General features: G+C 35.2%; 1 protein-coding gene across 1 annotated transcript in view; it reads left to right on the top strand.

The window, feature by feature from the left end:
• VKORC1L1 (vitamin K epoxide reductase complex subunit 1L1) overlaps window positions 1–14,843 on the top strand; it is a 61,526-nt gene extending 46,683 nt beyond the window's left edge. The window contains exons 2-3 of the mRNA XM_012764096.2: window positions 6,530–6,639; window positions 10,942–14,843. Of these exons, the coding sequence (XP_012619550.1) occupies window positions 6,530–6,639; window positions 10,942–11,168 (337 nt within the window). The 3' untranslated portion in view covers window positions 11,169–14,843. The remainder of the gene's footprint in view (window positions 1–6,529; window positions 6,640–10,941) is intronic.
• Window positions 14,844–15,265: the final 422 nt, after the last annotated feature.

The following is a 15,265-nucleotide window of genomic DNA, read 5'->3' as shown; positions in this document are numbered from 1 at the left end:
GGGTTTTCTTAGATGTCCTTTATCACAGCAAGGAAAATCCGTTCTCCTCCTAGTCTGCAGAACGTTTTCATCATGAGTAGATGTTGTATTTTGTCAAATACATTGTCTGCATCTATTGAGATGACCCTGTGGGTTTTCATTAGTTTGTTATATGATTAATGATACTGATAGATTTTTGAATGTTGAACCAGCCTGTATTCCCAGAATTAATCCCACTCAGTCATGATATAGTATCCTTTCTGCATATTGCTGAATTTGGTTTACAATATTTTGTTGAGGATTTTTGTGTCTATTTTCATGAGTAATATTGGTCTGTATAGTGGGTTTTTGTTTTTTTCTTTCTTTTTTGGTGTGGTTTTGATATCAGGGTAATGCTGGCCTTACAAAAGAGTTGAGAAGTGTTCCCTCCTCTTCTATTTTCTCAAAGAAATTGTGTAGAATTGGTATTATTTCTTACATAGTTGGCAGAATTTGCAAATGAAAGCATCTCATTGTTTTCTTGGAAGATTTTAAACTATTAATAGGACTATTCAGATTCTCTATTTCCTATTAAGTGAGTTTTGGTTATTTGTGAATGACAAAGTCTTGGCATTTTCATCTAAGTTGTCAAATTTATGGACATAGAGTTGTGTGTAGTATTTGCTTATTATCCTCTTAATGTATAAAACTGCCTATAGTAATAACTCCTCTTTCATTTCTGATATTGATACTTTGTACCTTTTCTCTGTCTCCTTTGTCAAAGGTTTATCAATAAAGGTTAGCTAGAGGTTTATCCATTTTATTGGTCATTTCAAAGAACCAGCTTTTGGTTTCATTTGTTTTCTCTATTGTTTTTCTGTTTTAAGTTTCGTTGATTTCTGCTGTAATCTTACTTATGGAGGTGGCTTTGATTTTTTTTTTCCTTCCTTCCCTCCTGTTTGGTTTAGATCTAATTTATTCTTCTTTTTGTAGTTTTTTTAAAGTGGAAATTTGGAGTAAGGATTTTTTTCTTTTCTACTATCAGCATTTTAATGCTATTTAAATACTACTTTAGCTGCATATCACCATTTTTGATTTCTTGTATTTTTATTTAGTTCAAAATATTTTTTTAATTTACTTGAGACTTCCTCTTTGATTCATGGATTTTTTTTTTTTTTTTTATAAGAGTGCTGTTTAGGCCAGGCACAGTGGCTCAAACTTATAATCCTAGCACTTTCGGAGGCTTAGGTGGGAGGATGACTTGAGGCCAGGAGTTCAAGACCAGCCTGAATACCAGCGAGACCCTTACTAAAGAAAAATTAGCTGGGCGTGGCGGCACATACCTCTGTAGTCCCAGCTGCTTGGGAGGCTGAGGCAAGAGATCACTGGAGCCAAGAGTTTGAGCTTGCAGTCAGCTATGATGATGCCACTGCACTCAAACCCAAGCAACAAAGTAGTTAGACCCTGTCTCAAAAAAAAGTGTGTTGACTTCCATATAGTTGGGCATTTTCCAGATATCTTTCCATATGATTTCTAGTTTAATTCCATTATGGTCAGAGGATATCATATGATTTCAATTATTTTAAATTTGTTAAGCTTTCTTTATAATATGTTTGTTTATGTTTTGTTTACGATGTGATCTATCTTGGTGAAGGTTCCATGCGTATTTGAAAAGAATATGTATCTGCTGTTATTGGGTGGAGTATTCTGTAAATTTAAGGTCAGGTTGGTTGATAGCTCTATTCAGGCCTTCTGTATTCTTTCTGATTTTCTGTCTACTTGTTCTATCAGTTACTAAGAGAGATACATTGAAACCTTTAAGTATAATTGTGGATTTATTTTTCCTTTCAGTTCTATTAGTTTTATTTCATTTATTTGTAGATTCTCGTTAGATGCATACACATTTAGGATTATTTTGTCTTCTTGATTAATTTACCCTTTTATCATTGTGTCTCTTTATTCCTGGTAAGTTCCCTGTTTCAGAAGACTACATTTTTTGATGTTAATACAGCCACTGTACCTTTTTTTTGGTAGTAAAATATACATAACATTTTAACCATTCTCTAGCTTTCTTTTGATTAGTGTTAATACAGTATATCTTTTTTTCATCTTTTTAGTTTTAACCTATCTATGGTATTATATTTAAAGTGAATTTCTTGTAGACAGCATATAATTGGGCTTTTTTGGTTTTAGGTTCAATTTGACAATGTCTTTTAATTGGTATATTAAGATCATTTACTTTAAATATAATTATTGATGTGTTTAGATTTAGGTTTAGCTTTTTATTATTTGTTTTCTATTTGTTCCTGTTCCTTTTTGGTTCATCTTTTCTCCATTTCATTGCCGCCTTTAGGATATTTGGATTTTCTTTTTTGTATTTTATCTACTGACATTTTGTTTATATGTCTTTGAATTATTTTTGGAGTGATTGCTCTAGAAATTACAGTATACATACATAGCCTTTCCATATTCTACTTAGATTTCATATTTAACAACTTCAAGTAGAATATAGAAATCTTAAAACTATCAAGATCCCTTTATCTTCCCACGTTATAATTGTCATGTGTTATATCTATGTATATTGAAAACCCCACTCAACAGTGATGCATTTGCTTTCTTTTTTTCTTTTTTGAGACAGAGTCTTGCTTTGTTGCCTAGGCTAAGGTGCCGTGGCATCAGCCTAGCTCACAGCAACCTCAAACTCCTAAGCTCAAGCAATCTTTCTGCCTCAGCCTCCAAAGTGGCTGGGACTACAGGCATGCGCCACCATGCCTGGCTAATTTTTTCTGTATATTTTTAGTTGTCCAGATAATTTCTTTGTATTTTTAGTAGAGATAGGGTCTTGCTCTTGCTCAGGCTGGTCTTGAACTCCCGAGCTCCAACAATCCTCCTGCCTCAGCTTCCCAGAGTGCTAGGATTACAGGCATGAGCCACCGTTCCCGACCTACATTTGCTTTCAACAAACTTACATTTTTAAAAATTAAAAATGTCTTTTGATAGGGCCTTAGTCAGTTTTTAAAAAATGTTATTATAAATTAACAATTTATAATTATATATATTTATGGGACACAAAGTGATGTTATGATATAAGAATATAATATAGAATAATTAAATCATGCTAATTATGATATCCATCACCTCAAATATTTATTTTTTGTGGTGAGAACATTTGAAAAGGTTTTTTTATTTCAAATTACCAATGCCACCACTAACAATTTTAAAATACAGTATTTATGAAAATCTGCTTTTATTCACCTTTCCAAAGAAAATAATCTTATATAGTGCCAGTCTACTTTGCTTGTGAGTTAACTTGCTAACAATGACATGCAACTTTATCAGGTTAACTTTATTGATTATATTTATCAAGGAAATAAAGGATTATTCTGTTTGGTTGAAAATCCTGGAATGGAAATTGCATTTTATAATTTAATATGACATAAGGGAAAGAACATAGCACTGAGATCCAGGAGACGAGCAACCTAGCTTTGATTCAGAGGTGGAATCCCTGAAAGCCTGGCCATCCCTGTGTTCCCTGCATGTGGATTGATGGGAAGGGACTCAACAGAGCTTATTTACCTGGGAAGATGGAAACATTCTCTATGGCAGGCGTCTTCAAACTACGGCCTGCCTAGGACATTTATCCAGCACGCCAGGTGTTTTTACCACAGCTGCCTGTCCTGCTTAGCAGCTGACTCGTCCCAGGCCCACAGTGCGCACTCTCCAACGGTCTGAGGGACAATGAACTGGCCCCCTGTTTAAAAAGTTTGAGGACCCCTGCTCTATAGTGATACAGGGTATGGATTACTCAGGAGTATCCATTTGTCAAAATTAAACATTTAAAATTTGTGCATTTAATGTATGTAAGTTTTACCTTTAAAAAAAAGAACTAAAAATAGCCACTGACTGATGAGTAGGTAGAGGTGGAGATGAAACAAGAAAGGCACAATTATCGAAGCTGGGTGATGGATAGATACTTGGGGGTTTATTACACTGTTTTGTTCACTTTGTGTATGTGCATTTGAATCTTTCCATAATAAAAAAAAATTTAAAGCAACGTTTTAGTATGCCATCTTAGAAAGTCAAAGAGAATATTTAGAATTGGTAAAGCAAGAAATAGCAATGAAAGCATATTATTTAGAAATGTGGAGGTAAATAGTGAAAAACAGTGAAAACACATCAAAGTGGATTCCTCTGTGGATCAGAACTGAGTGTGGGGAGGGCTGGAATAAGGAATCTCTGTGTTTTAGAAAGCTTTTGGTGTTATTTTATTTTGAAACCTTGTACATGTATTACTTTGGTAGAACGATATATTCATTCTGTGGATTATTGCATTGTTTTCAAGGAAAATACCCATGCGAACTTATGTGAATAATTAGGCATAGACCAGTGATTTGAATAAATTAAAATTCTGTTTACCCAGGATAATTTTGGCAGTATGCCAATTATTTCCACTGCCAAAGGCAGTGATTTAAATTTGAATTCCTACTTCAGATGAGTAGGGCTAAGAAGTTTGATTGCATATAGTTTCTCCCAGTCTGTGCTCTGAGCCCCTCCAGTTTGTTCTTTACATAATAGCCAAGGGTGATCATAAATAAGCATATCTCACTCTCCCGCTTAAAAGCCACCAAATGTCTTTCATTGCAATTAGAATAAAATTCCAACTCTTCATCATGGCCTACAAACAAGGCCGTAAATAATTTAAATGATTGGCCCCATGCCCAGTTCTCCTGTCACTCTCCCCCATCACTCTGCATCAGCCTTGATGGCCTTTTCCTGCACACCCATAGCTATAGCTCGTTCCTACCTCAAAGCCTTTGTTCTTGGCATTCCTCGTGAGACTGACTTCTCATCACTCAGGATTTGATTCAAAATTTAATTCCTGAAAAAGGCCTTTCCTGACCGTCTCCTCCCCCTCTGTCTAGAGCAGTGGCTCTCAGAGTATGATCTTCAGACCAGACACATCAGCATCACCTGGGAGCATTTTATTTTGTTTTGTGGGTTTTTTGGGGGAAAGACAGGGTCTTAGACCCCACCACAGACTTACTGAAGGAAAATCTGCATTTTAACAAGATCCCAGAGTGATTGTACTTTAAATTTTCAGAAGCAGTGATTTAGAGTATCCTCCCTCTAATTTTCCTGTGTATCTGTTAATAGGCATGTCCTTTCTGAAGGTAACTTAGTCCTTTGCTTACCTGTTTATTACTTCTCGTCCCTAAGTAGAATATAAGCTCCACAAGGGCAGCAGCTGGTCTGGCTTGTTCACTCTTAGATCCACAGCACTGAGCACCATGTGTACACCTAGTTATTAATACCTGCTCAATAAGTATTTGATGAGTGAAAGAATGAATATAATGCATATTATTTTGAGATCTTGGAAATGCATAACTGTATAATAAAAATGTGCATGGCTTGTGCTTGCTTGTAAAATTGGGGTTATTCTTATCTCTCAACATCATCATGAAGGAGTTTCACTCTATTTCTTGGACATTGAGTAATAGTAAACTAATGTGACCAATAAAGTTTCACTTATTTATCCTTGTTTTTAGGCAGTTTGTCTTCAGAACCAAAGTTTAGGTTTTATTTAGAGTGCGTCTCTACTGACTTAATGCCATAACTGGTTTTCTTTGGTATTTAAAAAGCACTCTCAGCCACAGTTACCTTCAAACGCTTTTATCCAAAGAAAATGTGACTTTGATATGTTTATCAAGTTCTATTAAATCAGAGTTTAATAATCCTTTTTTAAAAATAAGAAAATAGGATTCTGAAAATGTTAAGTCAAATGCAAAATTTGAAGTTAAATTGCAAATAAAAACCGATGGGGCATATAATGTATCAATTTTTTACTTTTGAAATATGATTCTAGGAAAGACCTATAATTTCTGATATTGTTCTACATTGAAAGATACATTCCCAGGATATGTTTCCTAATGTATATCCTGGTGAAATTTGTCAGGAACACTTTTCAATCTATATACTTTGAATGAAGAAATAGGACCGCTTACATCAATGGCTTTTAAACTGGGAGCGATTTTGCCTCCCAGAGGGTATTTGGCAATGGCTGAAGACATTTTTGGTAGTCACAACTGGAAGTGGGGAGAGTGCTGCTAGCATCTAGGTTGTAGAAGCCAGGGATCCTGATAGTTATATAATGCTCAGAACAGCACCCCACCAAAGAATTATCTAGCCCAAAATGTCAGTGGTACCACTGCTAAGTGACCCTAGCTTAAATTGGGAGAGGCCTCCTTCTGCAAATACGACTGCCATCAGAAAAAGAATACTTTGTCCTCCCACTTGGAAAAGAGAAAATATAGAAAATGGCAACTTAGAGATTCAGATGGGTATACTGGCACTTTTACATATGTTCATTTTAGATATTATTTTTAATCAGATGTAATATGGAAATCTAACAACTGGCCTCCCTCTTTGGGGTAAATCACTCTTTCAACAAAGGACATTTAAGAAATTTGGCAACTTAGTTGGTTTTAAAATTGGATAGCATTCTCAAATAATTTTACATTTTTGAAAATAGGGAAATTCAAACATAGGGTTATTGGTTTTCCTTATTTTACAGATGGGGTCGAGGATTTGGTCTTTTGGGTTCCATTTTTGGAAAAGATGGTGTATTAAACCAGCCAAACAGTGTCTTTGGACTTATATTTTATATACTACAGTTATTACTTGGTAAGTATTTATACACCAATACAAAAATAAGTTTGTTATATTCCATTTAGTACTTTGTATCTTTGCCCTGAAGTGTCTTTATATTAAATAAAAGCATATGCTAATGATAGAACCACTAATTTGTGACATATTTTTGTGTTGTGAAAACTTGATTCACTAAGATTTTTATGATGCTAATGTTGAAATTGGTGTCAGTTGGTGTTTAATCATGGATATAGCATCTCATAATGTCCAGAAAAACCAGTCCCATTCAAGGAAACTATCACTGTAACCCAGTCTTCCCTGTAAACTCTTTATTTTATAGATTCTGTAGCTATTTAAAAATATCATGTATTCAGAAAATATTAACAGTAAACTATATTCATAATTCCATCAAGTCTACATATCTACTATATCTGTTGTCTTCTGCTTTTTAAAATTTTATGTGAACTCATGTATCAATATAGTGTTTTCTATCCTCTTGTTTGTTATTGTTGACATACAGATTTCACATTTTTTTATGTTCTAAATAATGCTGCAGTGATCAACTTTGTTTAAAGCCCCCCCCTTTGAATTATTTCCACAAAGTAAATGAGTCAACAGATTTTTGTTAATGAATTTTGATAGGTATTACCAAATTGCTTTTCTCTTGGTTGCCTCATTTCCCTGAAGCCTCATCAATCTTCATTTTTAAAAAGTGTTTTCTATAAAATTTCTAGTAGTTACAAATTAATATCTATTACTTTAAATTTTACTTTAATTTCCTTTTATTGTCCATTTAGTTATTGGGATACTGATAAGAGTCTATTTTCATATGTGTTATAGGCATTTTGCCCATTCTTTATCCTTTTTTATGTTTTATGGATTTTTATTGTATAAGTTTTTATACTTTTGAGTTTAAATCCATTCATTTTTGCCTATGCATTTTAATTGCTCATATTTTATTCCATCTTCTCAACTCTTATGTGATTTCGTTCATTAAAAACTTAGGTAGCTTTTCTATCTGAAATTGATTTGTTATGAGGCAAATTGTAAATTTATATTTTCCTTAGTAGTCCTATCAGGTTTGCCCAGTTATATTTATCTTGCAGAAATACAAAGATGTATACACAAGGATATTCATTCATAGCAGTACCAATTAAAATAGCAAAAAATTGGTAGAAGCTTAGCAACAGGTAATGGTTGAATAAATTACAAAATACTATATAGCCATTAAAGAAAAAAGGTGGTCTATATGTATATACTGGAAAGATCAAGACAAAAAATTGTGGTATAATAGCTATAGGATAAATAAATATATGTTTGTATTTGTGCATGTAAAAGTATAGAAAAGGCTCTGGTGGTTGGGGAGGAGGGAGAAATTTCGCTTTTTATTCCATTTATTTTGTTGGATTTCTAGAGAAGAATATAAAATATAAGCCCAAATGCAAGGCATAGTTCATTTTCCCTTAATAGAAAAGCCTAACAAAATCATTTGACTATTTTAATATTTAAAGATAAACGTGAAACATTAAAATTTCTATTTATCTATTTATAATATTAATTTGTTAATTTCATTGTATATATATTTTTTAAATCATATGTATTTTTTCCATTCACATTTTATGGCATTTTTTCAAGGCTCTTCAGATGCTTTTTTTTTTTTTTTTTTGAGACAGAGTCTCACTGTGTTACCTGGGCTAGAGTGCCATGGTGTCAGCCTCACTTACAGCAACCTCAAACTTCTGGGCTCAAGCAATCCTTCTGCGAACTCAGTCTCCCAAGTAGCTAGGACTACAGGCATGTGCCACCATGCCCGGCTAATTTGTTTTCTATATATTTTTAGTTGGCCAATTAATTTCTTTCTATTTTTAGTAGAGATGGGGTCTCTCTCAGGCTAGTTTCGAACTCCTAACCTTGAGCAATCCGCCCACCTCGGCCTCCCATAGTGCTAGGATTACAGGCGTGAGCCACCGTGCCCGGCCTTCACATGCTTTTTTAATGTCAGTGTCTCTGTCATTGGAGGCACATTTTCACTCACCTAACACAGTTTCCAGAGCACATCATCTTCACTCCCTTCTGAGCTGTTTGAGATACAGCATTTTTAATTTAATTTTTCCATAGGTAATAATACATTCACATGATTCAAAAGCATAAAAAAATATAAAACGCTATACAGTAAAAAATACGTCCAACCTGTCCCTCCCTTGGCCCAGTTTCTACTGCCCCTCAGCCCTGACTGGTAACTTGTTGGTCTTGTTCTAGAGTTTCTTTATGCATATGCAAGAAAATACAAATATATAATCTTAATGTTCCTCCTTTTTTAAATATAAAAGGGAGATGCTATACACACTGTAATACAGCTTGCTTCCCCCCCACCACCCCTTTTTGCTTGACAGATATATCTTGGTGACTCTTCTATACCAGCTATCTTTATTCTTTTTTACAGCTGCAAAATGTTCCACTGCATGATTATACCATCATTTATTTAGAGTTATAGCACATTTTAAATTCCATTGGGAATTTTATCCCAAGCCACAATTACTTAGTTACATTACAATAGTATTTGACTAACAGTATTAACTCCTTTAATTCTGCTTTATATTAGGTCATTTAATTCTCCCAACAGTCTTGGGAAGTAGGCATGATTATTATCCCAGTTTTACAGTTGAGTAAAGAGAGGCATGGAGAAAGTAAATACATTGCCCATGTTATTTTGAAACTAACTTTCATAGATAAAATTAAGATGACAGTTGTTTAACATAGGTGAAGTCAGCAAGCTTTTGCAGACAGAAAATAGTTTAGGTTTTGCTGGCTGCCGCAGCCACTCAACTCTACCTTTCCAGTGTAAAAGTAGCCACAAACATTAACATAAATGAATGAGCTTGGCTGGGTTCCAATAAAACTTTATTTACAAAAGCAGGTGGCTGGCCAGACTTGCCAGTCTTTGGCATAAGTAATTCAACAGCACCTTAGTCTCAAAGCTCCTTATTAAAGCATTGTTCTTTAGTTGTGACCGTCCCTGTGGCTGTGCCATGGCCAGCCCATCGGCATTTTTTCATTCCCTTTCTTTTTGCCAGTGGGCACTGTGTCAGTTCTTTGACTTCTTTAAACCTGCTACCACCTGTTCTTACTTTTTTTTTTTTTTTTTTTTTTTGAGACAGAGTCTCACTTTATTGCCCAGGCTAGAGTGAGTGCCATGGCGTCAGCCTAGCTCACAGCAACCTCAAACTCCTGGGCTTGAGTGATCCTTCTGCCTCAGCCTCCCGAGTAGCTGGGACTACAGGCATGCGCCACCATGCCCGGCTAATTTTTTATATATATATCAGTTGGCCAATTAATTTCTTTCTATTTATAGTAGAGACGGGGTCTCGCTCTTGCTCAGGCTGGTTTTGAACTCCTGACCTTGAGCAATCCGCCCGCCTCGGCCTCCCAAGAGCTAGGATTACAGGCGTGAGCCACAGCGCCCGGCCTGTTCTTACATTTTCTTGTTTCTGTTATCCTTATGCATTAGCCATTGGATAGGAAGGTAGTTTAATATGCACTGCCTTCTCCTCTTTCCTTGAGAATAAATGCACATATTTTCCATACTGTTGGCAATAGGAAGTTACGGAACAATACATGTGAAGATAGAGTCAAGAATTCAGGCACGTTTTTGCCTTGGGAGCCCTGGCTTCGCACACAGAACTACCCTTCTTCTTGATTAGGGTTGACTACATGTGGCTAACAGGCTAAATATGGTTTCCCTTATTCGCCAGGGAATGAGCCCTTTCTGAAATGTTTATCAAGATCATTTTTTTTCCTTCTTCAGCAGCATGTTGGTATAGTCATCTGTCATTATGGATTTTTGATATATTTGATCTAAACATGGAAAAGCAAATTTTACTTTCCACAGATGGGGAGATTATAGTGAAAAACCAGGGAAAGGTCTCACCAAATGTGTAAGGCATGGAAGAAAAGGCTGTGGTCCTTACATTCCTTTATTCATTAGGAGAGTTGGGACTGTCAATTTTATAGATCAGCTTCATTGCTCAATTTTATTATGAGATTGTATATTTTCTTTGCATACATATCCTTAACCCTAACCCTTGTATATTGTAAAAGATATATTTCATCTGAAATATTGCTTTAAAAATTGCAGTTATAAAACTAGTATTTTATCTGCAAAGTCAACCTGTATAAGCTTAAGAAAATACACCAGTAGTTCTTGTTCTCGGATTTCAGAGTTTTGCAGTAAGGTCAATATTCAAATACTGCAGCAAATCATGAAATATTACCTTTAACTCAGAAGCTTTCTCTCCATTGTCAAGGCCTGATTGAGCCAAGTGTCTCTTTCTCTTACAGGCATGACAGCAAGTGCAGTTGCAGCTTTAATCCTCATGACATCTTCCATCGTGTCTGTGGTGGGGTCTTTGTACCTGGCCTACATTCTGTACTTTGTGCTGAAGGAGTTTTGCATTATCTGCGTCATCACATACGTGCTGAACTTCATTCTTCTAATCATCAACTACAAACGACTAGTTTACTTGAATGAGGCCTGGAAACGACAGCTGCAGCCCAAGCAGGACTGACAACCTGACAAAACTCTAAACTGACAGTCTGAAGTCCCTTTTTCCATTAAGTTTATTTTGCAGCAATTTTTTTTTATTCTTCACAACAGACACTTTCCCTAAGAATCTTAAACTGATTTTTTAAAATCCTGTAAATTAGAAGGGGCCCTAGCTGTTTTCTGTGTCAATCTTCATTTTAAATATGGATACAAAAAAAGGATACGCCGAGCCAATCAAAGACAAGCTTTAACTTTACTTTGAAGATCTTTCTGAAATTAAAAAAATGTAGCCCTAGCCCCCAACCCCCAATTGTAAAGTGAGCAACCATTGCTAGTAATTCTTTAATGTGTATAAATTCAATTTCAGGTATAACAAATGTGATCATGACATGAAAATATTTTAGAATAGATACTGTATTAAATATTGCCATGTTTACAATATGTAATATGTTTTTAGCCGATGGATTTAAACATGTAGATTCAACTAGAATCCATTTATGTGATATTTGTAAATAAAGGTAGAAATATTGGATCCATCCCTGCAGAACTTGCTGTACAGTTTAGTTGAAGTGTAGCAATGAAAAACTGTCAGCTCAATGTTCACTGATGAAATAGTGAAAAAAGTCATCTCTTGTGAAAAGTACAGCCAGCCATGGGTATAGCATCAACAGCAAACATACTGGGGTGGTTGGTTCCCTTCCATATCCCTCCTCTGAATGGAAGAAACTAAATTGGAATGTTCAAGGCAAGTTTGTGTCTAGTCATAAAACTGGATCAGTTGTAACCTTATAGAATGAGTCATGTGACCAGACCTTCAAGTCCAAGAGCTTCAGGACACTAATTTTAGGAAAATGGGTATTTTTCTTTGGAGAAAAGCTGGAAATATTAATATGGCATTTTTAGATAAAATCTCTTACACCAGTTGAGTTTTCATACAGATATTTTTTCTTAATATTGGTGCCAGTCAACCAAACAGTATTAAGACTTTGAAATAACCAGTATAAGCCCAATCACTCCAGAATAGGATTGCTCTTTGGTAGCTCCATAGCATTTTCCCTAATTGTTTATTTCTGCATTAACTAATCTGATGTCTAGTTTAATTGTTTGAGTCAAATACTGGATTTGTAAACTTTAGGGCTGACACACTGCTCAGTTTGCTTAATCGGTAGAAATATCTAAAGGTAAAATACAGTAATGTCATCACTGTTCTTTCTACTAACTACATGAACGCATAAGAAGAATTTTTAAAGGTGATTTGAATAAACCCAAATGAAATTGTGACAGTATGTTTCTATGGTTAACATCTTATATCAGAATGTTAAAAGTGCCTTCTGTCTTAAATCTCAAACCAAATATTTTGTGTGTTGAACTTGGGCAGAAGTGTCCTTCCTTCCTTTCTTACCATGAAGCAGAAAACTTGCATTTACATACAGAAAGGTTCTGCGTGACCATTTTATTCCTGTGATTGAGAAGTAGTAGCAATATTTGGCTTCCAATTTAATCATTAGTTTAAAACAGTCAATTAGTAGACCAGTAAGTTTTGAGTGCTTTATTTGCCTACTTTTAGGCAAATAGGAGGGGACAGGCTCTACTCTGTAAACTGGGTAGAGTCAGCAACTGTTCACTAGTTTCCAACTAACTGTCATAACTGACGCAATGTGACTCTTCTGGCCCAAGGCAGGTATAAAATCTGAATTATAATAAACTTTTAAGCAATTTCTTAAAAGATAGCTTAACTCAGATTTCATCAAGGCTTATGTTTTCCCATGAATGTGAATATTTCAATGCTTGTTTTATTATGTACGTATTGTTCTTATATTCTGGAGTAGTTACAAGAACTCTAGGAAGTGTTGATTGGATGTCTGGTGTTCACAAAGAAGCAAGTCCTCATGTTTGAGAGCTGTGCAGCAAGTCCATGTTGTAGCAGTGCGTCCAGTTCTACTGAGGCAGTTCACCGGTTCTCTTTTCTAAGCTAGAGTGAAATGGCTTAAGGGTTAAGACTTCTGTGGTATATATAACACCGGTTGTGCTAAATAAGTTCCTTGTGTCCCAATTTGTAATGTTTTTTCATCATATTTTGTATCAATCAGCAGAGTATAGTTAAAGCTTGTCTTGACATTGCATTCTTGCAAATGTCTTCAACTTTTACGTGAGAAAACACGTAAAACTGTTCAGCCGGACCCTTTGTTTTTCCTTTGCTTTCCTAAGCCTTGGGGAAACCACTGTTTCAGGTGTATAAAAATTTTTGCCGCATTACCTTTGACCCAGTAGAATTAATACCCTTTTCTCGCTGAGAGGTGAACATGTGCTGCCCGAAGGAACAGCATCGTAATACCCGTATCTCCTCGGTAAGCAATAGAACCCTGTTGGGTGTTATTTGGTATTTTTTGCCCTACAGAATTTAGGCTCCCCTCTATACCTTCTATTCACCCAGAAGAGCAGGAAACACCATGTTATAAAATTTGAAAATTGTTATGAATATTTTATACTGAATATTTAAACACTGTAGTATTACTAAGCCACCAATGTTAAAGAACAAATTAGGGAGGGAAATTGGTTTTAGCAGTAAGTAATTCCATGCTTCATGCTTTTTAAGTGATTCATAACAAATAAAGCCTCTTATTTACTTGATAGTCGTAAATATCATTTGAAAAATGAGAAGCTGTTAGATGACAAATTCTAGAGAATCTAGGTGGTTTGGAAGGTTTCATTTGGTTTTTCATTACAGCTAGTTGCTATCAGTAAGGGTAAACTTCTGGTAAAATAACTCAGGTTTAACTAGCTGTGTCCCATTAATTACTTTTACTTGATACATGTATCCTCTCCTTAAATGCATTACTTTTAAAAGAATGCTGAAAACTATTTTCATACAAAGATTTGTCATTTGGTACAAGGGATCTTTGGATCTCCTAGGTAAGATAGAAGACCAAGACTACAGTGAAATTAAAACTATTTGTTGGCTTTTGTTTATGCGTTTTTCACTTATTTTTTTAAAAGACCATCTTCAGACAGAATAGATGGTAGTTAAAAAAAATGCTCTGTAAAAGTGCAGTTATCTTCAGCAGTTAGCTTCATAACTTAGATTGGTGCCACCGCCTGACACCAGTGAATGCTGACAGATGTCTCTCATCTGAAAATCAGTGTTAGACAAAGGCCAACAAAGAAACCCTCTATCATTTTTGGTAACCTCTTTGGGGAGATAAACCTATTACTGCCACCTTTGCCCTTATGTATTTTCCTCCAACACATAAGCATTGGTGAAACAGTTCAGATATTTTAGGCAGCACTTATGGTTCCTAATTTATAAGAACTCCCCTTCAGTAAAACAAAAAGAGTGGGGGTGGGAATCCAGGCTACTTGGTTAAACATTTTTTTCTACAAATTAGCCCAGAAAAGGTGAAATGTTCTGTTACGAAACTGTATTAAGCATGGCCTAAGTATTAGGTGTATGATCTGTATAGTATGTTCCATCAAAAATATTTATTACTAGTGCTTTAAGCTCCAGAGTACACATTCATTGAAAATGGGAGTTCACTGGGCAGATTTCCCCTTTAATATAGATAGAAATATTCTTTATCGGAGATTCAGGACACTGTTTTGCTAACTGGTAAATAAAAACAAATGTAAATATGTAAGAATGTTTATTTGTTGCACATAACTTTTTGGTATAAAATAAATGTAGAAGTTACCTGTGGAAGTTGTGCTGCTCCATCATTCCTGTACAGTAGGGTGACATTTCAAAAATGAAGCTGACATGACTTAATCTCAGCAGGAACCTGATGAAGTATGCTCCAAGTCGATACTATAAGCACATTTCTATAGGTAGACTGGGTTGGTTCTTTTTCTCTTAAATTATATGTAATTTGTAGAAGATAATACAGAGTTCTTAGAGACTCTAGTTCTTAGAGTTCCTGTGGGTTTATGAAGTCTGATTGTCACAAATTAACTACAAAAAGTGTTACTGTGTACAGTTCTGTGAACACATGGAACATATTAACTGTTTTTCCATCCCTTTACTTTAGCTTACCTCCATTATAGTCCTCTAAAAAGGTAACATGCAAAAAAGATGAGTCCATTTGAAATACAGTTTAGCCATACTTCACTGAATAGAACAAATGT

The sequence above is a fragment of the Microcebus murinus genome, chromosome 19 (genome assembly GCF_040939455.1).
Source record: "Microcebus murinus isolate Inina chromosome 19, M.murinus_Inina_mat1.0, whole genome shotgun sequence".
In the NCBI taxonomy this organism is placed as follows: Eukaryota; Metazoa; Chordata; class Mammalia; order Primates; family Cheirogaleidae; genus Microcebus; species Microcebus murinus.
Note: the sequence above shows the minus strand (reverse complement) of the source record. Positions and strands in the feature narration are given on the sequence as shown.